General features: G+C 50.8%; 1 protein-coding gene across 1 annotated transcript in view; it reads right to left on the reverse strand.

Annotated features, from left to right (window-relative positions):
* Positions 1–1,030: 1,030 nt before the first annotated feature.
* The window catches only part of HUNK (hormonally up-regulated Neu-associated kinase), a 98,915-nt gene continuing 72,890 nt past the window's right edge, over positions 1,031–27,055 (reverse strand). The window contains exons 6-11 of the mRNA XM_044251026.1: positions 24,612–24,747; positions 19,730–19,892; positions 15,779–15,862; positions 11,010–11,057; positions 7,088–7,268; positions 1,031–4,351 (exon numbers count right to left, since the gene is read on the reverse strand). Of these exons, the coding sequence (XP_044106961.1) occupies positions 3,693–4,351; positions 7,088–7,268; positions 11,010–11,057; positions 15,779–15,862; positions 19,730–19,892; positions 24,612–24,747 (1,271 nt within the window). The 3' untranslated portion in view covers positions 1,031–3,692. The remainder of the gene's footprint in view (positions 4,352–7,087; positions 7,269–11,009; positions 11,058–15,778; positions 15,863–19,729; positions 19,893–24,611; positions 24,748–27,055) is intronic.

Below are 27,055 nucleotides of genomic sequence, written 5' to 3' on the forward strand. Positions count from 1 at the left end.
CTCTGTCCACGACAGCCACACTCTGACTTCTGAGTGTTCTTGGAGGGAGGATCCCTGCCTCCCAGACTTGCTCTGGCACCAGCTCACTTAGGGACACTGGGGAGTCCTTAAGCCATTCAGGGCCCCAGTTTTTTTCTCTTCTGCAGAAAGCTTGGGGTTGAAGCACATCATCTCAGGTCCCTTTCTGTTCTGAAACGTTTCTGATCCCTGGGTGGAAAGAGCATCGCCGAAACCTGATACTCATCGGGGCTCCCTGAGCCCATCACACTTCAGGAAACCTCGCATGGCAAAAGGTGCACTCCCACTACACCATCCTCTGAGCTACACTGTGCTACAAGGCTTTAAGCAAGGTGATATATATGTATATATATGAAAAGCTTTTTGCAGACAGTGATGAGTGAAGTCAGAACTGGGACAATTCAACCCTCCCATTCCCCCTCATCACCCTTCTTCCCCCAACCCTAAAGCAAGGACAAAAGCTGGAGGTACTATTCACAGATGTCATTCTTCATGTGCCATTTTCAGAATCTCCAAGGGAGATCCTGAGCCTGCTGAAAAAGAGGGAAAATGTTGATTTTTCTTGAGCCACCATCAGCTGTCCCTCAGTCATAAAAGAATTCTGTGGATCAGGGCACCTGGGTGGCTCAGTGGGTTAAGCCTCTGCCTTCGGCTCAGGTCATGATCTCAGGGTCCTGAGATCCAGCCCCACATCGTGCTCTCTGCTCAGCGGGGAGCTGCTTTCCCCTCTCTCTCTTCCTGCCTCTCTGCCTACTTGTGATTGCTCTCTCTCTTTAGGTAAATAAATAAAATCTTAAAAAAAAAAAAAAAACCTGCTACGAGGGAAATGAAGCAGTGATATAGGAATGGAAGATGTCCCCAGATGCGCTACAGCTGGGTTCCCACCTGTACGAAGTCCGAGGTGGGGTCACAGACGTAGAAAACAGCCTGACTGTTGCAATGTACTCATTGTGTTAAGATTGACCAAAAAAAAAAAAGATTGACCAAATGCAAAGAAATGAAGCAGTCAAAGTGAGGGAAAAAGTGTATTTCACAGTCATTATAAAAGTACATATATTTAATAATGGTGACATAAATACGGTCCTTACTTACGACCAAATCGTACAATTACACTTGACTTTTTCCTCCTGGACTTCACGTGGCGATAGGTCAGTCATTTCCATTGGTTAACTACAGGCTGACTGAGGTCATGGGCACAGACTAATGAGAGACAGTCATGGGTGGCAGAGACAACACACTCTGTACCTAACCAAAGGGACAGTCAAGTTTCCCATATAAATATAATAAAATAATAAAGAATTTAACATTTCTTCTTTCACTCGGTTTCATAGATTTGTCAGGTGCTCACATACAAAAAATACAGTTGGCTCCCCCCCATTCTCACTCCCCCCTCACCTCTCACTGGATTCTGGAATAAACCTGAGTTCACAGTTCAAGCTACCAATGGTGACACGGTCAGTTAGTTGCATGACCATCCGTGGCTGCTCCTGGATTGAGGAACAGAACACAGGTCCCAATGAGCTAAGAGCGATACAGAAAAACACTATGTTCTAAAGGCAAGTGCAATACGAGAACGAGACACAGAGGGTAAGAAGTCCACAAGGCACAGGGACGGGGCCTACAAACCTGCAGAGCGGGACACTTGCAAAAACGGTTCTTCGCTGACCAGAAACCAGACACTTCACATCCAACGGAGAGGGGTCTTTTTCAGATGCTTTTCTTCTCTCTGCTTAAAAAGCTCCATTTTCAATGGAAAGTTCTGGAACCCGGTCTGGAGCCACAGAGAGGGATAACACCAAAGCCCAAGAACCCGACTCCTTCATAGCAAGCCCTAGAGCCAGGAGGACCCCATCGAGGGGGGAGGCGGCGGCTCCAAGGTCTTGTCAAGATCAGCCGAGACTGGGCCTATCCCAGCGGCTTCCAGGGTCAGCCAAATACCTTTCCTGCCTTGGTCAGAATCGTGCAGAGCAGAAGGAGGTCACAATGGCTAAATGAGAAAAGATGAAGAAGCACCCCACAGCTCCCCGGCCTGGGCTGGCTGCCAGTGGGAATGAAGGTGGGCTTCGCACTTCTCCAGGCTCACGGCCTGTTTCAGACTCAGAGGTCTGAGCGGACTAGTTTTGGGGTGACCTGTGGGTTCTGCTCACGCCTGTACGAGCCAAGAGCTGAAGACCCCGAGCCACGGTGTGACCTGTCTCCTGAGCTAACCATGATCTGCCCCGTGCTGGTTCTTCTTTTTTTTTTTTCCCCAATTTTGCTCATGACGGAGCGGCCTCCCCTCCCCCATCAAGCCCCAGGGCCCAGGCTCCACGTGGAGGCAGCCCCAGCAGGCTCCTGCGAGACATGGTCAGACAACATGGAGATCCACAAAGCCATGCAGGGATGGCACAGACAAGGAACCGGAGACGCATCTTTGGTTCAAGCCTTGGCAAAAGGTGTGAACATGGGACGCAGACTCAAAGCGCGTTCGAGGCATGCTGCTCTCCTCAGAGAACACGTGGAACTGCTTTTCTGACCACGATTCCCGCCGTGGGAGGCGGCTCACAGCTTACAAAGAACTCGTGCGGCCGAAACTCCTCTTGGTCTCTTGGCAGCCCCAAAACGGCACTGAGCAGAGGTAATGAATGGTGCTCTCCAAATGCATCCACATTGAACCTTAACGTCTTCTTTCTCGACACCCAGCTGTCACTAGGTCCCATGCCTTCCAGAAGGTTAGGCTGTGTTGGTTTGGTGGGAAGAACACAGGGCCCACGGCGATCGTGCCCTCCTGTGGGCCATCACGGGGAGGGCCACCGGCCACCGAAAGCCTCACGTAGGAGAGCGCCCAGGCCCTCCACGTGTATCATCTCGTGAAAACGTGACTTTGGTAGGCTTGCTTCTCATCTCCCCACCCAAGTTTTTAAAATCCTGTTACTTTGATTTGACATCCCCTAAGGAAAAATCATCTTTGGAAAAGATAAGTCGATGCTTAGCAAGTTTCAAACAAAAAAGATGGAAAATGTGTGTCCCCTTTGGACACACATTTGTGTGTCCTTTGCCTTTGCCTTTCGTTGGGGCGCCACTGTCTGGCTCCATCTTTACCTGCCCCTTCCCACGCAGAGAGGGCGGCACCGCCGGCCGAGGCTGCGGCCCACTTTTCTTGGAGGTGTCCGAGGCCTGGCCGTTGAGTCAGCCGCTCCCGGGGCCCTGCGGGGAGTCACCTCTACTAGCGGAAGGGGAACCGCTCTGGGACACTGCCAGTCCCCACGTGACAGGCTCCCTGCTGAGAAGTCACAGTCCCGAGAGGCGCCCCCAGAGTACAGCATGAGCGTAGAGCCCATCACAGGCTGGGACAGGGGTAGCCCAGAGGCTGATGGCCACAGTGGCCTGGCAGGGGGAGGTGAGCACAGGGCTGGCGGGCGGGCGGGCAGAAGCAGGACACAGAGACTGCACCTCGAGCCAGAACTCCGAGTGAATTCCGGCATCTCTGGGGGTCCTTGTGCAAGGCTGGGCTGTGCAGGCTTTGGGTCTGTGGGTGTCAGCCATTCACAGTGGGGAGACGGCACGGCAGGGGGAGAGGAGAGACCCTGAAGGAGGGTCCCATGCGACCTTCCAGTCGTCACACCCTGATGCGCGTGGGGAGCTCTATTCCTTTGCTTTCCTCACAATTACCCAGAATCCCACCCCGGCCCAGGTCAGCACTGGCCCTTGACCCCATCAGGCAAGTCGAAGGAGAGGCTCACGGGGGCCATGGGCTGCAGCGGGGGCATGCTGGCCTCCAGGGGCCGGTCTGCGGAGGGCTGCAAGCTTTGCTGGCGTTTCCGCAACATCTGTCCGATGCCCATCATGGGGAACCTGCCCCGGCTTTTCACGCAGTTTGGGCTCCCCAGGGGCTGCATGGGGCCACTGCCGGGAGCTGGAGATGGGGGACACACGCCCTCTTCCTTTGGGGGGCTGTTCTTTTCTTCGTGAGCAAAGGACACCAGAGTGGGATGCAAAGGAGTCTGCAGGGGGGACAGGCTTCCGGGCAGCAGGGCCGGGGAGAGCGTCCGCTCACCGGGACTCCCACGGGCCAACCCCCCAGGCGAGCCGAGAATCCTATAGTGATGAGACGGGGACAGTGGCTCCGTGTGGTCCTCGCGATCCACGGACTCGAAGGAGCGTACCATATCCAGCACCAGGGGGTCTTCCTTGGGGGGCAGGCCAGGGACCCCAGGGCCCTGCTGAGGGGGCTCTGGTCTCTTGACAATCCTGGGGGTCCTGGGAGGGGGGACAGGGATGAATTCCATGGAAGAAGAAGCCACACAATTGGAGTCTGAGGTTTTGCGGAAAATATTGCGGCAGCCGAAGGAATCTGCACCCAAGAAAGCAAAGGACAAAGGAGAAAAAGCATAGGACATCGTGAGGAGAGTTGTATCAACTGTGCAAACGGCCCTCCCCGGCCTGCTGTGGCCTCCTGACCGAGCCAGACCCCTCTCAGGGAGACCAGAAGGAACCGAGAAGCAAAGGGCTCTGGCGTCCGGCGCTCCCTGCAGGGAACCAGATGCTCTTCCTAGGACAGAGGGGACAGCAGGCCGGGGACAGGCGGCCTCCCGCATCCTGATCTGCCCACGGCACCACCTTAACATCTGCTCTCCTTTCGGTCGCTGAACTCCAGACCCTGCCAATGAGTCTTTGAATAAAAAAAGTACGTGGCTCAGCGGAACCACAGCCCCACAGCCAGAATGACACGTACCCGGCCTGGCTTGCTGTGGACCCATGAACCTAGTCCTCAGACAACTGACCCTGGAAGGAGTGTTTCCCTCGTGACTTTGTTTTATGTGTTTTTTTTTAATTGTGGTTAAAAAAAAAAATGACATAAATTTCTCATCTTAATCATTTTTCGGTGTATAGTTCAGCAGGGTTAAGTATATCCCGTGTTGTTGTGAAATAAAACTCTTAGTGGCAGAAATCTAGAACTCTCCCCGACTCAACAGGAACTCCCGTTCCCGGCCCCTGGCACCCACCAGGCTGCTTTCCGTCTGTGACTCTGACGACACCAGGCGCCTCACGTAAGTGGGATCTCTGCTGCCTTCTGGGACCAGCTTGTCTCACTGAGCAGAACCTTCTCGAGGCTCACCCGTATGGTAGCAAGTGTCCGAATTTCCTTCCTCACGATGCCCAGTAGGACCGGAGCCTCACCCCGTTCTGACAGGGGTGACACACTCCTCGTCTACACACCGAAGGCCATAAGCCAGTCCCCAGTTTCCACCTCAAGCAGGCCCAGCCTGGAATCCAGGTTTGCAAACCGGGCCAGAAAAGAAAGGGAACCCCCCCAAATTTGAAGTGCAGGGCAATCAGGCCAAGTTCCTGTGGAGCAAGGCCGGCCTCAGCGTCCCTTCTCTGCCACCAGGCTTTACGGGCCCCCGTCGAGCCTCAGCCGCAGGATCAAGCAGTGATTCACGAGCAGCCGAGGCCGCCGGGCATCCTCTTCGCCTCCCATAAATAAATCACAGGTCCCGGAATAAATCTCCTCCTCAAGCCACCGCAGATGCCTGGGGTCCGCCGGTGGAGACAAGCAAATTCTCACCAACGGCTGACGTGCCCAGTGCACCAGCCAGCATGCGAGCATCCCCTCCTCTCCCCTCCCCTCCCTGCGATGGCCGTGGGCTCCTAATTAGTGGCCCGTGGTCCCCCTCCTCTGCCCAGTCCTGCGTCCTCCACTTCCCCGGAGATGCAGAGCCTGTGAGGAAGCCTCCCACACACGCCCTGCTCATCTCCAGCCCAGAGTCACCTGGAAGTCACCCGCACACCGCATTACCCACCCCCAGCCCCCCAGCCTGTGAGCGCTCTGGCTGGCTCCTCCTCATCCATCCTCATCAGGAGGCAGGCGGCTGCATGGATCAGGAGAAAGTTCTAGAGCCAGGCGGCCCAACAGGAAATCTGGACTCTGCTGTTCACCAGCTCTCTGACTTTGCACGGTTCCCCATGCCTGGTTCCTCTGCTCTAGAGAGGAGGGTGAGAATAAGCTCACTGGGGTGAGCTAAGAGCCTGAAACAGGGTCTGGCCACACAGCAGGTACTCAGTGCTAATGTCTGCAACCTGCCAGGCTCTCGGACGCCTCAGGGCGAAGGAAGAAAAATGCAAAGAAACCAATGATGACCTGCCGAGCAAACTACCAGGCACAGAATCCACCTCGAGGGTGGCAAAGTTTTCCAAAGTGTCAGCACTGACCTAGACTTTCTTGGGGACAAGCACGAGATAGCACCATCAAGGGCCCAACTTCGCTGCTGGTGACCAAGCCAGAGAGCAGAAGCACTAAGGGGGGACAAACAGAGCTCCGCCCAGAGAGATCCCCTGCCTTCTGCAAGCTCAAGAATGAAATTGAATCCAGTGGAACTTTCCTCCCCGGCTGAGAACCAGGACTCTCCTAGGGGAACAGTCCCACTGCTCGGCACTCTGAATCTTTCCAACACTTTCCTGCCCCCACTGCTCGCTTTCCACACTTCTCCGTGCTGTCCGGGAGGAGGGAGCCTTGTATTTATTAGTTACCCGAGGGAACGAATTCGGATCCTCTGAGGGTCAGGATCTTAGCTCACAAGAAGCCAACAGAGCATGGGTCTGAGCCCCCCACCCGCAGCCCAGAGCCCAGACTCTATCGACCAGGCTTCAGTGCCTCTACCGGGCTCTCTCTCCTGTGCACGCTCTCTCAACACCATGCCCTACACCCCGATCTCTGTTCCTATAATACTGAACACCTGTCCCTTGTTCCACAACACTGGGCACCCCCGTCTATTCCTACATCCCAGTCTCTGCTGCTGGAATATTTTGTTCCCTGATCTCTGCTCCCAACCACGATACCATGTACCTCGTCTCTACTCCCACATTACAGCGCACCCCCCCCCACCCCGCTGTCTCAAAGCCTGCCTTCATAGGCAGCCAATACCACATGGTCTGGACCTTGATGGTTCTCGGGTTCCCCTGGTGTGCTCCCTGGCTTCCCATGGGTGCAAGAATCGTGTGTGTCCAGGGACCCACACAGCCACCCATGAGGGGTACACAGCGACCACGCATCTTGAAACCCAAGGGGTCCAAGACCGAGCTGACCCACCTTTGTCGGGGAAGCCGGCCTTGGGGGCCTTGCGGTCCTTCAGCAGCGCTTTCGTGTTCTGAATCTGCGTGATGAGAGAGGCCGAGGGCTGTTTGTGCGCGGGTGCGTTCTTGTCCGACTTCTTGGAAAACGGCCGGTGAAGAAAATCTCCTCTTTTTTCTTGTTCTTTGGGCTTTTCATCCTTCGAGTCAGAAGTAAACACATGGCCTCAGACACACACAGATCTCCGAGGAGATCGAGACAGCCCAGACTCCCAAAACTCTGCTCTCAACTGCACGAGGAACGTTGCAAGAGCCAGGGCCCTGCAGACGCTCGGGGAAAGCTCCCTTCCCTGCCAACCACCCCACCCCGGGCCCACAGCCAGCTTCCCTCACCCCCAGCTCCCAGCATGGCGCTGTTTAGAGGTGTTCCAGCAAGGGCAAGGTCACCCTGAGGAGGTCCCTGGTTCCAGAACACGCTGGAGAAACTAAGGCATAGTCCATGAGGACTTCTGGAAATCTGTTGACTTATTTAAAGCAGGGCCCTCAGATGCAGCCCCCAGAGGAGACACAACCGCTTCAATCCCCATGTCTACTCCTGTGTGTTCAGTCAAGCCAAGGAGGCGGGAGCCCTGAGCCGCCCTGGGCGTTTCTGACCCGAGCCCACCCTTGGTCACACACGCCCTCGTGTGCGCGCTGAACACCGGCACTATTTAGCTATTTTTGCTCGCAGTCTTGCCTTTCCTGAACTCTACCAGGATCCTTCTGACGGGAGTGAAGTTTCCTATTTTACGTATCTTCCACCCCACAGCCTCTGGCATAAAGCCAGACATACAGAGAAGGTTTAATAGTTATTGAAATGTTTATTTTTTAAAAGCCAGTGAAAACTGAACCGAATTAAAATCGAGTTCAAGCTTCTGGGAAGGGAGTGATAGGGCTCTGGAAGTCCTTCTCTGGCCCTGAAGAGTGTCTGATGTTTACCGTTTAACAGAGTCCCTGACCTCACCACCAGGGAGGGGGGAAAAAAAGACAGTTTTGCATTTTTGCCTTCAGTGTTGAGAGCATTTGCGATTCAAGAGAACTCATCCATTTTTCATGGGTGTTGTTGAAAAGCTTGTAAGGAAGCCTTGGAAGGCTCTTTCTGATGAGGATTTTCAAAGCCTCTCCAGAGTGGGGTTCATTACGCCCACTCTGAAAATGGGAGGGAAGGAATTGAAAGTGGGGGCGCCATGCTGAGCCTGGGGGTCTCCGTGAGGGCCACGTGGCTGTCACCAGTGTCGACCGAGGTGGGAAGAAAGGAGAGGAGGAGCCCAGAGAGTGGTCGTTCTCTCCCGTTGACACTGCGGGCCCTCTGGAAGCCTGGGGCAGGGCCAGGAGAGAGAAAGAGCGGGGCACAGGGGCTGGCGAGGGACAAGGACTGAGCTGTGGTCCCCAGGCTCCAGGTCGGCATTGGGGATGGCACAGAGAAGGCTTGTGCTCCGGGTCCCAATGCAGAATGTTACTGAGTGGAAAGAGGGGGCCGCCTGCTCCAGCCCACCTCGGTCAAGGCCACGGTTCTTTACTGCTTCACTCTCCCTGTTTCAGTGAAACACCAACATCCCCTTCTCTAATGCAAAGGGGAGCAAGCTTTCACACGCCCCCATTCCCCAAACATCAAAGGGCACATGAGAAGCTTGTCCTAAAAAGTCTGGCAAAATTTCCTCCTCTCACGCTGTTCTTTTACTTCTGTTTTTATGAGGAAAGTCACCAGGTCCACTGTTGACACTCTGAACAGCAAAAAGGCAATCAAATGCACTTCTATGAAACACTGTAAAACAGTGTTTAGAAGTAAAGACAAGATTGGCGTTCCCTGCTTTTCAGGACTGGTCTACAACAATGAGTACAGTCTCCTTTGGGCTGCTCTGGGACCTTAAACTCTTTAGAGGGCTGCCTGGTTTCATGGCTTCATTTTAGCTCCTCCCCAGCTGTCTTTGGCTTCTCAAAAGCTGAAAAGTCAAGATGCAAAGTTTCTGGGCCCCAGCAACACCACTTAACTAGAGTTCATTAGCATGGAGAGGTGAACTAGACATGAATTTTCTGCAGAGGGAACCCAAGGTTGGCTCTAGAAATCTCTCTGGTAACTGACAAAGGGATATTTGGCACCAAACAGAAAGCTGCTATGGAGGGGGGGTCAAAAGAGGGGGGAAATGGAATAAGGACACCTGCTCGGGCCACCCTATTGAACCTAATTCCAGGATCCTACACCCTGGTGTTTCTCCCAAAGGCCCCAGGACGCCCTTCTCCTGCCCAGAAGAATGGGTGATTTCATGGTGACCTGTTTCCTGGGGGGGTACCAAGAATTCAGAGTCCGGCAGATCCCTGCCAGGGATAAATTGCCCGATGGATCGGTGTGGATGGTCGACAGCCCCGACAGCCCACACGAGGGATGCGTTTGTTTGCATGTCACTAGCCAATCTCGGGGCGCGCTCCAAGTGCAGGTAACCAAATGCAACCGATCATCCAATTATACCTTTTCATTTGCATGCCCTATTTTCTCCACAAGAGATCTAGGGAACAGGATGCGAAACTGCTTTATGTAACAGAAACAGATCTTCAGAGGGACTCATTATGTTCCCCCTTCGACATGCCCACACCCGCTCCTGCGCTCCGCTCCCAGCGATGCTGTTGCCTGCGCGGCCTCTTTGGTTTTCTTCTGATTCTCACTTGCTCCCCACACCCACACACACCCCCCACTGCAACCGAACTCCCCAAGGCAGATCAGAGAGGGGGAACCCCAAGAGGACCCAGAAGCAAGCCCCGTACAAACCTCCTGGTTTTCTTTAAACCACTTTCTACCCACTGCCCAAGTGAGCGGACATTTATAAAACTGGACACTTTGAAAATGTGGCATCATAAAGGAGGGTCTACCCAAGACTCTTCTAGTGTCGGGACTGTTTCAGAGAAGAGAGAAAGCAGCTAGTGAGTGATGGTGCACCGGGCTTCTGGAAGGAGCGGTCTGCAGGCCTGACAGCAAGTAGGAAGAGGAAAAAGGAGGTCCTCAGCCTCTGAGATCTGAGCCTCAGCACTGGTCCCTTGAGACTTGTCCCTGGGACTCCAGCCTTCTGCCTTTCAAAGAGCAGGACCCCTCCCCTTTCCTCCTCAGCTCTGCTCCTGTGGGAGTAATAGGGTGACCTTCCGTTGGGATGGCCCAGGGGCCCAGGTGTTACTTGCTGGTTGCTTTGGGAAAGCCACAGAGATCTGATTTTGCCACAGGACAAACACAGCAGAGTTGAGAAAAAGAGGGCTTGGTTCATAAATTGGGCCATGGAAGCTCTGGACTATCACACAGCCCACTTCTCATGCAGGTAGATACATAAATGCATAGCCAAGTATAGAGTTACAGCAAGACAATAAAAAATGGTCAACTAAACCTAGAAAGCACCAGTCTAATCTGAGGGGATTCTGATAAACCCACTCACAACTGGATTCTGCATTTTAATTCCAGACTGGGATGAAGGGAAGGGATGTAGAATCCAGACAGCCCCGAGCAGAGAGATTCCTCAACCTTCAGGGTCATATGTCATGGTTAATTTCAAGCGTCAGCTTGGCTAGGCCACGGTACCCAGTGTTTGGTCAAACAGCAGTCCAGATGTTGTTGTAAAGGTTACTTTTCAGATGCAATTAAATCAGTAGGCTTTGAGTAAAGCAGAGGACCCTCCACAATGTGGGTGGGCCTCGTGCAATCAGTTGAAGGCAGTAGAGGAAAAAGACTGAAGCATCCTGAGAAAAAAGGAATTCTGCTTCCAGAAGGCCTTGGGACTGAGCTGAAACATCCATTTTTCTCTTGGTGTCCAAGCATCTCTCTCTCTCTCTCTCTCTCTCTCTCACACACACACACACACACACTTCCTGTTGGTTCTCCTCGGAGAACTTAGACAAATTCATCATAACCCCCAAGTTCTTACCTGCACAGCATGAAATTCAAGGTCTCTTGTCCAGGTGTCCAGGGAGGCCTGTGAAAAGCAACATTTTCAACAATTTAGAAACTGTACCTGCTATTTATTCCCTAAACTCTATCCCCTACCATTTGCACCTCTGGCTAAGAATTATTCATTTCCATGTTTAGAGACAAGAAGCCAAACTCTTAAATCACCACAAAAGTAGGTAGCAGATGCTCTAGGTCATGCACTGAGTAGGTTTTCTAGCCAAGTTTTTAATTAAAGTCTAAAACATGTAACAGAGGAGTGCTCTAACGGCAAGGGAGTGGTTCAACCAATGCATTTTCTCCAAGAGTAAAAACACGCACGGAATGAGCACCCAGACCAAGATACAGAACCCAACTGTACCCCCACCCGTGTCCTCTCCCAGTCCCCAAAGGTAACCACCACTCCGATTTCCAACAGCCCGGAGTGTCTGATCTGATTCCACACTTTATTTTTACAAGTTGCGTAGATTTGAAACAAGACACCAAGGGAAAGTTTTAGTATTTTCCCTTTAAACTTACTGCTCCTGTGATGGGTTGAATTGCATTCCCCCTAAGTTCATACTCTGGAGTCCTCACCCCCCAGGACCTCAGAATGAGACCTTCTTGGAAGACAGGGTCAGGACAGGCCGATCGTGTCCCCTTTGATGCTTGGGGGACAGGAGTGTGAAAGCGCATTGTCCTTCGCCTTTGAGGAGGGGCTCGTTGGGGAGTCACCTTTACGGAGGTCACCTAGCCCCACTGCGATGGGACTGGGATTCTCATTAAATGGGGGAAACTGGACCCAGAGATGCATACACAGAAAAGAGCAGGTGAAGACACAGGCAGATTTCAGTCATGCTCTAAGTCAAGAAACCCAGAAGATCCTGGTGACCCCCCATAGCGAGAAGGCACGGGCCAAGTTCTCCCCTCACAGCCCTTGAAAGAAACCAACCTTCGGCTCGGACTTCTGCCTCCAGAGCTGAGAGACAGCGAATCCTTGCTGTTGAGCACCCTGTGTGATGCTCTGTGACAGCAGCCCCCTGCGTGCGGGTCTGGTCCCTCTGCGACCCCCCCGCACAGCGTCCCTCCCAGGCTGTCCCGTGGCTCTCCGCCACAGAGGAGCCCTCCAGCCTGAGCTGACTTTGATCTGCACATGAGCGATTTTAACAAACACGGCCTCTGGTTCTCTGCGGCTTTAAGAAGCCAGTTTAAGTACGATGGCTGCCTCTCCTTGACCTCCACGGCCCTTGGTCCTTGAGGGCAGCTTTTCTTTTCTTTTCTTTTTTATTTAGGAAGAGGAGTCCCTGGGGCACATGCTCAAGGCATTCTAAGGTGAGACAGATGTCCCACTTTTACAGACATATTTGCCACCTTTTAAAGGAAAAGGAGGAGGAGAAAGGTGGGGAAGTCGTCCAAGAACAGCCCTGTAATCCCACGGGGAAATTATTCCAGCTTAATTCTGTTCCTTTGTCTCCTAGGAGAAACAGAACTGGAGCCGAGAAGAACAAAGAGGCCACGCACGCTCCCAGGACACGGACATGGCCCCGAGCCACCCCGGTGCCAGCTAGGGCGTGACCTGAAACCCATCCCTCTCCCCGCGGCTTTTCCTGGACCAGCGGATGGTGACTGCAAGGAGGCGCATGAAGGCTCCGAGGGGGCTTTATCTAGAAACCCTGGGCCCTTCAGCTCCTCTGAACACGCTTTCTAACTGGCCCCATTCCACGCTCTGGGCTCCAACAGAGGCGGGTGAGACAATCTCGTAACGGCCTGTAATTTAATTAGTACAAGTATGGCTGCCGTTTGGAGAAAACAAATGGCTCATAGAAAATTGAAATGCTCTTTTTCCATTAGCGTTCCTATTGAAACCCTAACCATTAAATGTTTCAACAAGTGTTTAAAACACTCGCCCTATGTTTTCAGGCCAAATGAGATAATCATCCGAGAAAATAATCTGGGTGGAAAAAAAAAAAAAGGCCCGTTTCCCATCACAGATGCTTTCAAACAAACAATCGCAGGGGTCAGGTTCAAGGGCGACCAAGGACATGGGCACCAGCAAGGTGACTTGGAGGCCACTTAGGGCACACACATGGGGCACTGGGTACGTTGTTACTGGAGTTCCTCAAGAGTCAAATGCAGACCAAGAGGCAAGGGAGCCTCATGGTGAATTCTGAATCCTCTGCACCCCAGTAGAGGTAACAACCTCAGAGCAAGTGACTGGATGTCCCTCCCTGCCTTAGGGCTTGAGCAGCAAAAGGGACACTCCCTGCTCTTAATGAATTCCCAGTCCAGAGTGGGAGATAAGCATGAGTCAAACACTCCCTGAGCAGCAGAACAGGCAAATGGGACAAGTTCCAGGATGTGGAATGGGGTGTGACAGCCTGTAGAGAGAGGGGACCCAACGGCAAAGGCCAGAGAATGGTGGGGGTTGGAGTCTGAAGACAGAAGAGATCAATCAGCAAAGAGAAGCGAGGAGAACATTCTGGAAGAGGGAAACAGGGAGTGCATAGCGCTGGGAGCCAGGAGAGCACAGAAGTCTGAAGGTCCCGTGGGTCTGAGCCCACAGCAGGAACCAGGGCTGCGTGTGAGGGTCTGGGGGACAAGTTAGATGCGGCGGCCGTGTCACCGACTTTGCCTTCCAGGTGAAGGAAGGCTTCGAAGGCTTGGAACAGGGAAGTGATCCCATCTGAGTATGGATGGTTGGCTCTGGCTAGCATGCGAAGAAGCGAGAGGCAGGCGTTCATGGGAAAGGGGTGACCAGCGAGGGCTGTGGCCAACATCCAGGCCAGAGGCGGTGCTGTCTGGATGGGGGGTGGGAGGGTCGAGACGGAGGGGGTGGATGGGGTTGGAGAGGTTTAGGTGTCAAGCTGGCAGAGGGGCCAGGAAAAGAAAACACTCCTGTGTTTCTGCCCTACACTGAGTGTGGGCGGTCACCTGCAGAGGGACACAGGGGTGGGGCGGTTCCAGGCACGCTGGCCTGGGGACACCTTTGCTCATGCAGGAGGAGGGTTAGTAAACAACCGGCCAGAGGGGTCTGGAGCTCAGGGGAGTCTGCCCCCTACACCACCTGCGCCCTCCAGCCCTCAGCCTGAAAGCCGTGCTCGGGCATGGGGCCCAGCCCCAGAACACCCCCACCCCAAAAGCTGACCTGTACCCCTTATCATGCTGGCACTGCAGCCGGTCTCAGAGGAAGACAGCCCAGGGTCAAGGCTAAGCCCGGTCCCACCCCCAGCCATCCCTGGAGCTCCTCCGAAACTTCCCCGCCCTCACTCCTCCCAGCCCACACGGCCTCTCCTCTTCACTGCCAACGTCACCAGCAGAGAGGCCTACCCTCACTGTCTACACTTCCCTCCCTCCCCTTCTGGAGCCCATGAAATCTCTTTCTGCCTCTGCCACTTCCATAGGCTGGTCTGCTGACCCCGCCAGAGTCTAACTAACAGCTCAGCTGACACCACGGACCATTTTACACTCAGCCTCTCTCCCGGTCTCCTCCGCGCCATTCCCGGGAGCGTCTCCTACACGCCCCCAGACCACCCCTGTCATCCTTGCCGGTTCCTCAGCCACGGGTGCCTCCCCATCCCCGCCTCCCTCAATCTCACCGCCCCCTAGGTTCTGCCTAGACGGGACAGCCCTGCCATTCTGCCCTGCCTCGACGCTCGGGGTGGCCTTCCCTGGGCTCCTGTCACAGTGGTGCCTGGCAGCTCGGCTCTGGGTCACCCATGTCCCCAGGCTGGCCTGGGCCATGCCCCAGGTGCTCTCTGTCGCAGCCAAGGAGCCCAGAATGGTGTTCAGTCACCACCCGCCCTCACTCAAGAACAACCCAGAACTTCCTTCCGAGGGGACGGGGCCCAGCTCGTGCAATCGCAAGGATGGAAAACGGAGTCCAAACAGGGAAGCGGAAGGGGGCAGGCCCGTCCGCACGAGGAAGGCTTCCATACTGATCTCTCCTTAAATGAAAACATTCCGGGGGCATATGGCAGAGGCTCCTGGGGGAAAAGCAAGCAGATTCCCAGGAAAATCAGTGAGAAGGCAGAGGAGCCACGTTTGACAAAGCACCAAGTGAGGAATCCGGGATGGGTGGTGGGGGTGACCTCAGCTTGGGCCCCGGGACCCCGGATCTGGCTTTTCAGGCACAGTCTCTTCCCAAGCACATATATTGGGTCCAAAACTGGTACAATTTGCCATACGATAGTAGTTTTCTAGTTTTTCTCTGAAATCAAAGAATCTCAGTGTTTTCTCTTAGATATGTACTGGGTAGCAATAAGTTGCCAGGAACAGGTGCCTGAAAAAACTTGGTTTCATCCAAAACTTTTTCTGTCCCTCATTTACTATCTCCTTTCGATGCCAGGCATTACACTCATGTACTTTTCTGAGCATCTATTTTTGCCTTCTGAAGCCCTGACAGTGGTTTCCGACCTTGGCCACTCAATGGAGTCAGCCAGGGAGCTTTAAAAAATACGGAACCCCCACCCACCGCCCCCTGATTCCTGCCCCCATGAGCTTCAGTGGGGGGTCAGAGGGGGCAGTCCACACACCCAGATGTTTAAATGCTCCCCAGTGATTCTAACATGTGGTCACAGCTGAGAACCACAGTCTGACGACAGAGATGGTAGCTTGACTGGAAACCATTTTTCCGGGCTCAGTTAAGCCAGGAAGCATTTGTCTTTTGCTGCTTCTATGTCCCACCATCCTTGGTTTCCTTTCCATTCTGCTCTCCAAATGGAAATCCACTCTTCCTAAGCGATCCTGGGTTTTGCTTTGGGGGTCACTCACCTCGTAGGGCTCCTTGGCCGGCCTGCACTTTTCTATCTGGTAGAGCTGTGTCTTGTAGCAAACGCTGTCCTGGATGTCAGATTTCTATCAGACAAGAAGAGGGGGGGAAAGCATGGTTTAACCCACAGGAAACAGAAATGTCCATTAAGCAGTCATTAATTTTTCAGCCAGCACTTGGCGAAACAAGTGTTGAAAGCGGCTGGCAAGCCAGTTCATTGCGATGCAAAGCCTCATCTGAGGACAGCAGGCAGGCAGGATGCGGCGAGGGGGGAGCCCCGGACCCAGAATCAGGCAGCCTCTCCTGCTAACTCTGGGCACATCTCCACTCTGGACTGGTCTCAGATTTTTCATCTGCATGATGAAGGCTGCTCTAAGATGTAAAAGCAGAAACCAAGTATGTGAGCTAGAAAGAATAACTTATGTTATAGAACCATGAATTAGGACAGGGACCTTGTTTATTGGCTTTATTAAAAAACAGTGAGCCTCGTCTGCCCCTCCCCCCGTGATTCACAGCAATTCATAATATGGCTTAAAGACGATGGCCAACTATATCTAAAACAATCTAGGTGCATGATGGAGGTCCAATCCTGCCTGGAGATGGGTAAATTACATGACTAATTGGTTTACTAACCAACAAGACCATTCAAGGAATGGCCTTACAGGCTCCCACACAAAGTCCACACTTCTTGGTTCTACGAAGAAGAGATGAGAACCAAGAGAGAAAGGGAGAAATGACCAATAATTAAGTAATAATCAAGGTATGTATTTTACTTTTGAGTACACTGGTTTCGGTTTTTAAATTATACAAGGCTTGTTAGTAATCGGTTGATGAGATTAATAGCTGAGACAGTGCATCCCATGCAATTAACTTAGCCGTGCGCGGAAATTGTGGAGCGGGCCAGCTGTAGCTGTCTGTGGGGATTAATTCACTCTGGTTAAAAGCAGCCCCTTGCCTAGACACTGGTTCTCAGACCAGGTAGGTGCTGTGATTGAAGGAACAAGCACCAAACAGACATCATACAATAAAAACCTTCTCCAGCGAGAAGCACATTCGCTGAGTTTCCATAGAACATTCTCAGGAGACAGAGCAGGGCTCAGCTTTGCAACACTTGCGTGCCACCCCGACGCTGGGCAGAGCGGAGGAGCAGAACCAAGCAGATGGCAAGAAACAAAGACAAATCAAGACACAGCCGAAGAGCTTCAGTGATTGTTTAGGAAGAGCGTGAGTCACCGAAATTTGTATCTGTACGTACGGAGGCAGGCAGCAGAAAGAAAATATTTTAAAAACTAAAGACCTGGGGCACCTGGGTGGCTCAGGGGGTTGAGTGCCAGGCTCAGGTCATGATCTCAGGGTTGTGAGACCGAGCCCTGTGTTGGGCTCTGCACTCACTGTGGAGTCTGCTTGGGATTTTCTCTCTCCTTCTCCCTCTGCCCCACCCCTTCTCATGGTGTACGCTCAGTCACTCAGTCTCTCTGTCTAAACATTAATTAAATGAATCTTTTAAAAAAAATTAAAAAATAAAGTCCCTTGGGGTGCCTCGCTGGCAGTAGTGTGTGACTCTTGATCTTGGGGTTGTGAGTTCGAGCCCAAAGTTGGGTATAGAGATTACTTAAAAACAAAATCTTTAAAAAACAACAAAACAGGGGCACCTGGGTGGCTCAGTGGGTAGGGCCTTTGCCTTTGGCTCAGGTCATGATCTCAGGGTCCCAGGATGGAGCCCTGCATCGGGCTCTGCTCAGCAGGGAGCCTGCTTCTCCCTCTCTTTGTGCCTGCCTCTCTGCCTACTTGTGATCTCTGTCAAATAAATAAATAAAATCTTTTTAAAAAACAACAACAAAACAAAAAAACCCCAAAGTCCCTCCATCTTATCGATCGGCATCCAAACAAGTTCTGCCAAAATAATGTTTGAATCGGCTAGCTTGTTTAGGAAAGTAGCAATTTGAGCCTTTAAATATAGAACTGTGACTTTGATAGTCAGCTTCAGGGAGACACTTTCCAAAAACTAATTTTTGAACAACAGTCATCATTTGAAAAAAAAAAAACCGGTGTGTTGATCCTCTTTTCTTCCTTTTACTTGACAGCTATTTAAATTCTTTTTCAAGATCTTATTTATTTGAGAGAGAGAGCATGAGAGGGGAGAAGATGAGAGAGAGAAGTAGACTCCCCGTGGGGCTTGAAGCCCCATGTGGGACTCGATCCCGGCAGTTCGGGATCATGACCTGAGCCGAAGGCACTCGCCCAACCAACAGAGCCACCCAGGCACCCAACAGCTGTTTAAATTCTTAACTACTATCTTCTACCACAGTGGTCCCCAGACGGTGTGACCTTGAACTCATATGAGTGAAAAAGGTATACAAAGGCACCTATAATAAATGCAGATTTGTTTGTAACTATAAGCATGTACCAATGTACTAACAGATCACATACATGATAAAATATATATTAAATAGGAATTTAAAAGGATAAGATAAGAAACAGGGGGCATGTGGACTTCTTATACAAAGGAAATGGGAAGGATCTTCAAGTCCGATATCTCTTCGGTTCATCATCATGGGAGGGCAGGGAACTGGGCAGGGTACAAGAGGTTTTCTTACTCCTTATCACATAATAAGATGATATAAAAATATACTGTGTCAGAGCACCTGGGTGGTGCAGCCAGTTAAGTGTTCCACTCTTAGGTTCGGCTCGGGTCCTGATCTCAGGGTGGTGGGGTCAAGCCCTGCCGCGGGCTCTGGGCTCAGCATGACTCTGCTTAAGACTCTCCCTCTGCCCCCACCCCAGCATTTGCACATGCACTCACGCGTGCGCTCTCACTCTCTCCCAAAGAAATAAATAAATCTTAATAAAAAAAATACTGAGTCAAGGGTCCTGTCTTTCTGGCCTCCACTCCTCTCCTACAGTAGCTTTCCTGCAACGGCGACACCATCTCTAACACCCAGTCTCAAAGCTGAGTATTTGTCCCCATCAGAAGCGTCATCCGATCACTGCTTACACAAAGCAGGTTTTCTTCCCCTCCATAAAACACTGTTCTTATTTTTAAAAGCCTTTCACTGTTGAGAATGCTTCTCCTTGTGTACGTCTCTCCTTTCGTGGTTCACCCAAGAAGTACTTCTGTGGATAATTTCCCGCTGGAGCCAAGTCTAGCAAATTCCCCAAGCTGAGTCAGCTTAGAAACATCTGCAGTCTCGGCCAACTGTCTGACAAACCTCCCAATGAGCTTCTTCGTCGATTCAGCAACGTTTTCTAGACATCTCCCAAATCTGTTTGCCTAAGAGATACGCAATGACCATCTTGTCTTCTGGGCATCATCGCGTGGTCCTTTCTGCCGTGGCAGGGGAATATCATCTCCCCAGTTCTAGGCAGATTATCGTCTTTAGCCCTAATACAGAAACCTCACAAAAGGTTTCAAAGCCTATTGTTTAGTGGAATTTTGCGGAACACTGGGTTGCCTATCACATGACTTTAAATAGCACCGCCATGAAGGGCGATTCTCAAGGGGTGAGGACTTCCTTTTTACTTTCCAGAGAAGTACAAATAAATAATGGCCTCCTCATAAACCATGCTTTAGAAATGAATGCCTGAGAGACCTGCTCCCCAACTGGTAGGACCACAGAAGTCCCCGATGCCTTTAACACGGGAACCCAAGATACTCAGAGGCAGATAGAGAAGGCAACAGAGAAACTGAAGGGGAAAGTGGCTTGAATGTCTACCGGTGCCGCCCCGGGGGGTTAACTCTGTGGGAGGATGTTTGAAAAACACCTCAGATAAAAAGCACCAGCCACCTGAGAAGCAGGTTTTGCTACTACTTTATCCCACATTCAGAAACCCAGCCTCCCATTAGTTCAAATGAACAGCTCAGATCAAGTGTCAGCAACGGAGAAACACTCCAGGTGTAAGAGCTCCTTTTTCCACGGAGAGCAGAGAAAATTGCCACGAGGGCCCCCACTCACCCCTGACAGATAGCGCTCGAGTTTCTTGTTTAAAAGGAAGTAGATGGCGAGGATGTGGCAGGCGCGGTTGGAGAGCACAGTGTTGATCACGTCGCTGTTCTTGTAACCCAGCTTCTCCGTCATGTGAAGCACCACGCTCGGGCTCAGGTCCTCCAGGGAAATCCTGCCCAGCAAAGAGAGCACCGGTCACCTCTCCACCTCCACTGAGAAGCTCCGGGGCCCCCTTAGCGATGCTCACAAACATGGCGGCACAGAGCACCCACTGCCCCCCACCAACCAGGGCCCCAATGGATAATCATGTCCATCCATCCACCTGTCCATTCATTCACTTGACCTTTTTTATTATGAACAATGTCACACAGACAGAAAGCTAGTAAGAATAGTATAAATCACCTTTGTGTACCCAATACCAGGAATATACCACTGATAACACTTTGCCCTATTTTCTTCATTTATTTACTTGTTTATTTAGTGCTCAAGCATTTTAAGTCACAGACATCATGACCTTTCATTCTTACACACCCCAGTGTGCTCCTTTAAGATCCAAGGACACCTCCTGCAGAATCACAATGTCATCCGTGTACCCAATAATTTAATAATTTGTAATAATCCTTAGTATTCTCTAATATCTAGCCTATACTCAAATTTCCCCCAATGAGCTTCGAATTTCTTACCATCTGGCAGTGATTTCTAAAAATGTGTTTATTGGACACAGGTAAAGAGCCCACACTTGAGTTGGGTGAAAGCTGGGCTCGGAAAGGAGCACATTCACGAGCCAAACCATACTGCGTTTAAAGGAACAGTGTGAGACCCCGCATTCACAGAGGGAACTGGGGGCTCAGGTGTAAAGGAGGGTGCTCTGGGAAGACAGATTAGAGCTTCTTCGCAGGAGTATTATGAAGATAAACTCCTTGGTTAGAACTGAATGCTTGTTATTCATTTATCTACTTATCCACTCATTCCCTTATTTATTCCTTCAACAAGTCCCTATCTCGTGGAGTCAACATTCCAGTAGGAAACACGACATTCGTTCATTTAGTCTTCATGAAAATCTTATGAGTGGGTACTATGATGATCCCCATGTTACAGACGGGACAAACTGAGGCCCGCAGCTGTGAAGTGCACTGCCCCGGGCTCCCACAGGCAAGAAGGAGTGCACCCTCAGGTAGAGTCTGGCTCGGAGTCTGGATGCTAAACCTCTACACTCAGCAGCTCTCAAACAGACAGACACGAGGAAGGGCTGCGGAGAACAAGCAAGCAGGCTGGGGCGTGTAGCACGTGTGTGAGGGTAGCGGGGGTACATCATCAACAGAACACTCTAAACCCCATAAGAGAGCTATACATAGGGCAGTCTGAGCAGAAGGCAAGCACAACCAGCCGGAGAGCTCTGTAGCCCACCGACCCTCCGCCAAGGGTCCCAGGACACTTTTTATGGGACCTCAGACCATAACACCCCAAGAAAACACACAGGACAAGTCCATAATGATACAGAAGATGAAACTGATTTGCCGGATTTACAGGCCAGCTGAAAAGGGGGGCAAGAGCAGACCTGGGCCCGTGGCCCACCTTCCACCCCGCATCAGTGTCGCCCATGGCCGCACACTCCGTCGCTAGACACCTAAGTGCCATTCAGAGAATGCACCCAAGGAACCACAAAATCTGCCCTCCCCTCCTTGTTGGCCACAAAATCAAATTCTCCATAATGGATGGGAGGGGGGTAGGAATGACTAGTGGTTTAAAAAAAAATAATAATAAATAAATAAATAAATAAATAAATTAAATAATAATAATAATAACGTTTGTTTAAAAAGAATGCAAATGAACTTTGACAAAGCACTTACTAAAGCAGAAGGCTCCATTTTGGAAACTATCCAGCAATGCCTGTGTGGGCGTGGCCCTGCCCCTGGCCAATCGGACCACGGCCCTGTACCTAGTTCTTGGCCAATCAGAGCACGGCCACATGGCCTCACCCCTGGCCAATCAGATCGCGGGTACGTGAGCCGCCCCTGGCCAATCAACCACCGCGCCATCCTCTGCAGCACGTCTGGTACCCCGCCCTCTACCCAGAGCAAGCCCGGGAAGGGAGAGCGATCAGGAAGAGGGGTGCCTCCAGGGTGAGGTTGGGGCATGGAGGTGAGAAGGGGGCAGTAAGCAGGGTCAGGCACCCCATCTCTGCCCTTCATATCTCCTGTCCTCAGAAACAGGAGAGCTCTGCCAGAAGACACTGTCGACTTCGTTCACTGGGAGTATTAAACATTTTCAGTAAGCAACATGTATATTTGGAAGTCTGCAATATCAGTTATTTAATTGTTTACTATCTCCCCGTGTTTGAACGATATAGACCCTCGTAAAACATTCCAGAACACTAGCCAATGACTTCCTTTCCCTCACACCCAACCCCAGAGCTAAGTGGACGGTGGGAGACTGTCCAGGCTCGAGTAGGGCGATGGAGGAAGGCTGCCAAGGTCACCTGCCTAAAAATATCTGCTCCTAGCACAGGGAGGCTGGCTCCCTGCACAGCAAACTGTTGACTGACTGGCATGAATATTTATTATAAAAAGTTGACTTTTAAAGATACTTTCCTCTTGCCTTTTGGAGATCAACTTGGAAGCCAAAATGACTTAACAGAAGGCTTTACGGAAGAGTGATATAAAACATAAGCCCCGTATTTTCACTCTTTCCCAAAAGTAAAACATTTTAACGACATCTAAAATAATGACATCTGAGGCTAGGCTTGTTGGGAAGCTATAAAATATACTTTATGATATAGTCTGTATTCCTTTCCCTGATCACACGCTCTGACCCCAATTATCTGTGCTCCGGTCAAACCAGAAAAATAATTATCAAAAGCACTGTTTCTTTTTAATTTTTCTTTCTTTTTTCTTTCTGTCTTTCTTTTTTTTTTTATTTTTTTGCCTTACACAGTTTTCAAAGTCAAGACTAAAAAACCAACCTCCTGCAAGAGTTTCTTTAAATCTCTTTAAATTTCTTTAAATCTAAAACTTTTAAACGGAACATGATTTTTGCCTCTGGTACAAAATGAGCAGTGGGCCGTGTATAAACAGAAAATAGTGGTTGTTTTCTTTAATATAGTGATCTTAACCATTTTCACAGGCCAACTAGTTCATGGGCAGCCTTTATGTTTCTGACCCAAGTCCAAAGGCAAAAAATTGCTCACCTGGCAAAAACCAGTGGAGGATCCTTGCATTTAAGTTTGGATTTACAAATACTGACTACCACCCGTGGGAAACTATAGTATGAGATGCCACGGTATGATTTTTTTGTCAATGACTATGCGGCCAACAAGGTGGGGGAGACTGGATTTCCAATACCAGCGCTGCTTCCTCTGAACAGCTGCCATGCTGAGTGGATTGATTACGCTCATTTAGGCAGTGATTACATTAGCTTAATGACTCATGTGGCTGCCACCAGCACCCCCTCCTCTAAGGGAAAGCACACCTGCGTGCTGCCGTCTTTCAGGAGCACAGGTAATGAGGCATGGCTCCTCGGCTTTGCTTTGCATCTCACGTTGAGGTAATATTTCTGGTGTCTGTTTCAGATACGGGCCAAGTGGAGCTAGTGTTGGAAACCAGCAATCTATTTCCAGGTTCCCTTGGTAACCCAAGTAACCTAGACTTTGCTTAAATTACATCTCAAGAGTCAACTGCTAGAATTCTAGATCGCTCTGGAGTGAAACCACCTCATCTACGGCCACAGGGAGGGTAAATTTGGCTCAGTAGCACAGGAGGCAGACTCTACCCGTGGCCTCTTAAATTCTTTAGGAACTTTCTCCCCAAGACAGAGCCCTGCTTGCCCATCCGATTTGGAGAACTCAATGCGACAGCTTTCTTACAGCTTGGTGGATGTTTCTAAAACTTTCTGGACATTTTGAAAATATCTGTACCCCTTCATCAGCATCTGGGCTTCAGACCAGAGTGACCAGGCCCAGGCCCTAGAGCGTGGGTCTCAGGCCTGGAAGGTATTTGACCCATGTGGTCTTCATGTTTGCTGTAAACGAACCAAGGTGAGGGGCCTTGTGCCTTCACTCGGGGCAGTTAACAATATATCCAGTGAGTAGGCAGAAAGCACAAGGCAATGTTTTCTTGTACTAGTTTTCAAATCTGTAGTCAGCACAGCAACAGTGGAGACGTGTGTGGAGGGGCCCCTCAGGGTCTTCACGCTCTGGATCCCCGCCTGCAAGCCTCGCCTGACGCGTTCTCCTCTTGGAAGCTGCGACGGGGGAAGCCCTCACAGGAAGTCCACAGGGAAACATGGTCTGAAGCAACTGTCTCCTTCTACTGCCTTTTCTTCCTGCCCCCAACATTCTAAGCAGGAACTCAACATCGGAGCAAAGAGGCAGCAGCAGAAGGGCCCAAGGGGCAGTCTGAATGGGAAGAGGGACTGTCCCACTGGATTCTGTCTGAGCCTGGCAGGAGGGCTCAGGAATGGATCTCACACACACTCAAACACAACCAGATACCCTCACAGATGCACTCAAACACACACACACACACTCACTCACTTAGGCCACAGCTAGTCCTAATGGTCCCTTTATGTGAATTAGAAGGAGGGGCCACTCTGAAGATGCAAGTCGCCAGGGCAAGTCTGACAAGGGGACTGTGGTGTGGATTCCAGCCTCCACCCACCCCTGCTGGGTGTCCCAAGCCGGGCACACTCGGCACAACCACATGGAATGGCCCCATCTACACTTCCTCTCGTGTGCCGAGGGTATGCGGGCACCGAGTGGGGGGGGGGTGGGCTGTCACGAGAAAACGCAGCTTTTCCTTAAATCACCTACCGCTTCCTGTCTAGAAGGATTCGGGGCTCCTAAGGCCGCCCCATCCGGGCTGAGAAGGGGTCCACTCTGTGTGTACTTGGTTACCTGTTGGGATAGGTGACGTTACACGGCACTTTGCCCGTGTAATTCTCATTAAGCCAGCGGTTCGCCAGTGCTTGCTGGATATTGGGTCTCTTCACAGGATCTGGTTCCAGGAGAGAGCGCAGGAAGTTGATGGCGCCTGGGAAGACATTGGGCAAACATACCCATGTTACAGGCCGAACACAGAAGCCCTCAAGACTCAAGGCAGGTGGTCCACCCCCTCTCCGAGTCACGGCCGGCACTGGTCTCTTCCCTGGATCTCCGGGTGCCTCAAGTCCAAAGAGCTTAAGATATCTGTCCAAGAGTACACGGTGAAGCAAGAACCAGTTTGGGTCTCCCCATGCCCTGCACTTCCCAGGACAGCCTGTGTTCCAATCTCACAGCCCATCTCTAAAGATAAGCCCAAGAGCTGTTCTATTTCCAGGCTTGAAGGGATAAAAGCAAGTAAAGAGAAAATGGTTGTCCTCAAGGTGGGTTTTTGAGTAAGTACTCAGAAAAGAGCCAGGGGGTAAAGGCACTCTAAATTATACTATACTATACTCTAACTTGCCCCCTCACCATGTAACACACAGTCTCAAGACACCAAGAGAGGTCCTGCTTGCTTTCCAGTCTTTTTTTTTTTTTTTTTTAGGTTGCGGGAGGGGCAGAAGGAAAAGGGGGGAGAGAATCCTAAGCAGACGCAGGGCTCCGTCTCACAAGCCCAAGATCACGACCTGAGCTGAAATCAAGAGTCAGATGTTTAATCAGCTGAGCCCCCCAGGCGCCCCTGGTCCTTTCTTTTAAAGGCATTTTACTTGGCCGCCCACTTAGTCCCCAGACTCTGAGCGGACAACACGGTGCCCAGACCAGCCAGACCCCACACAGCCAACCCGATCAGAGAGCCAGGTTGAGGGAAAGTGTAAGAAAACTCTCTAACAGTCCCCCAAGTTTTAAACGCCTCGTTTGTGTGCCAAGTTCCAGTAAACCCATGTCTACTTGACGGGCCCTTTCCTTTTGCGCTTTCCCTCAAAATGAAGGGGCTGCTTGGGCAAGACGTACGCCATTCAGGGCTGTCCTTATTTTGCAGCCGACCAAAGTTGGCTGTGGTCACATCAGCTATGCGGAGCATGGTATGTCATAAAAGAGTATGAGAAGCAACTGACAAACTATACGATCCTCCCAGCCCCCTTTCCTTTCCACCCCAAGCGAAAATGATTTTCAAAAGCCCTGGGTCTCTTTTCATTAGATGAGTTTTTAACAGAGCACCTGCTGTCCACCAGGCACTAAGGATAGGAAGCCGGTTCATCTCTAAGTAGGTATTTGCAACCTTGAAGATTCTAACAATGTGGGACAATGGCATGACGTTGGAGAACATGCGTATAATTCACAGGAAGGTCACAGGCTCCCGGACTGCTAGCAGAATACACATGAACACATATGGGTAAAATGCCAGGGATTACTTCCAAATGAAGATGGTCTGTCTTGCTTGAGTTGTGGGGCTACTCTTTTCTTTTCATTCTATGCTCCTTCTTTTATGGAGCATGGTCATATCATCTTGGCACTACAAAAAAATATCCTTTTACATAGCTTTGTCCATAATATTCAATTTCCCATATACCAAGTAATAGACTCCAGAACACAGTCCTAATTGGCTTCTCCCACTGCCTGCCACTCCCCTGCTTCTGTGCATTCTCCAGCTCTCTCTGACAAATAAATAAACAAAATCTTAAAAAAAAAAAAAAAAGAAAGAAAGAAACAACTTTTACTTGGTCATGCCACCAATAACCCCCCAGTGGGCTCTCATCCAGTTGGTGTGGTCACCAGAAGGTCATTTCTCATTAAGAACGGCGTGGGTAAAAATGTAAGTGCAGACACCAGCTCGCACATGAGGAACATTTAACACTCTGAGTTTTATAGTGGGGTCTCCAAATAAAACTTTCCTAAAATATTCTTCAGTGGTATGAAAAGCAAGATCTCTTTAAAAAAAAAAAAAAAAGTTCCTCTTTCCAGAACCTCTATCTCCCTTCTCTCAACTCCCCAACGTTGCAAGAGTCATCTGGATACCTGATCAGGGCTGTCTGTGGGTCAAACAAAAAAGATGTGGGCTTCCTCAATTGAAAAGTGGAGGCTGCAAGTTCACAACGTTTCTGAGACATCTCTGTAGCTTACCCTCAAAGGAGCTGTACAGCAAGGCTACCACCAGGCTTCTTCAGAGTATGATTAACCAGAAATGCTAAGAACAGACTGGATGTGTGTTTCTGTTCTATTTTCAGAACCACGCGCTCACCATCTTCACAAATTGCTGATGAGCACAAGTAATTTTAGTTCTGATCTCTACTGATGAATTTTATTTCTTTGGACATCACCGACATTGCGTTCCTATCCAAAAAGGACTTTGAAAATATCAGGAGAGTTCTCCAAAGTTTGTCTTAATGATCTTGAAAATCCCAATGTTTCATGAGCAAGAG

Source organism: Neovison vison, chromosome 6, assembly GCF_020171115.1.
Source record: "Neovison vison isolate M4711 chromosome 6, ASM_NN_V1, whole genome shotgun sequence".
Lineage (NCBI taxonomy): Eukaryota > Metazoa > Chordata > Mammalia > Carnivora > Mustelidae > Neogale > Neogale vison.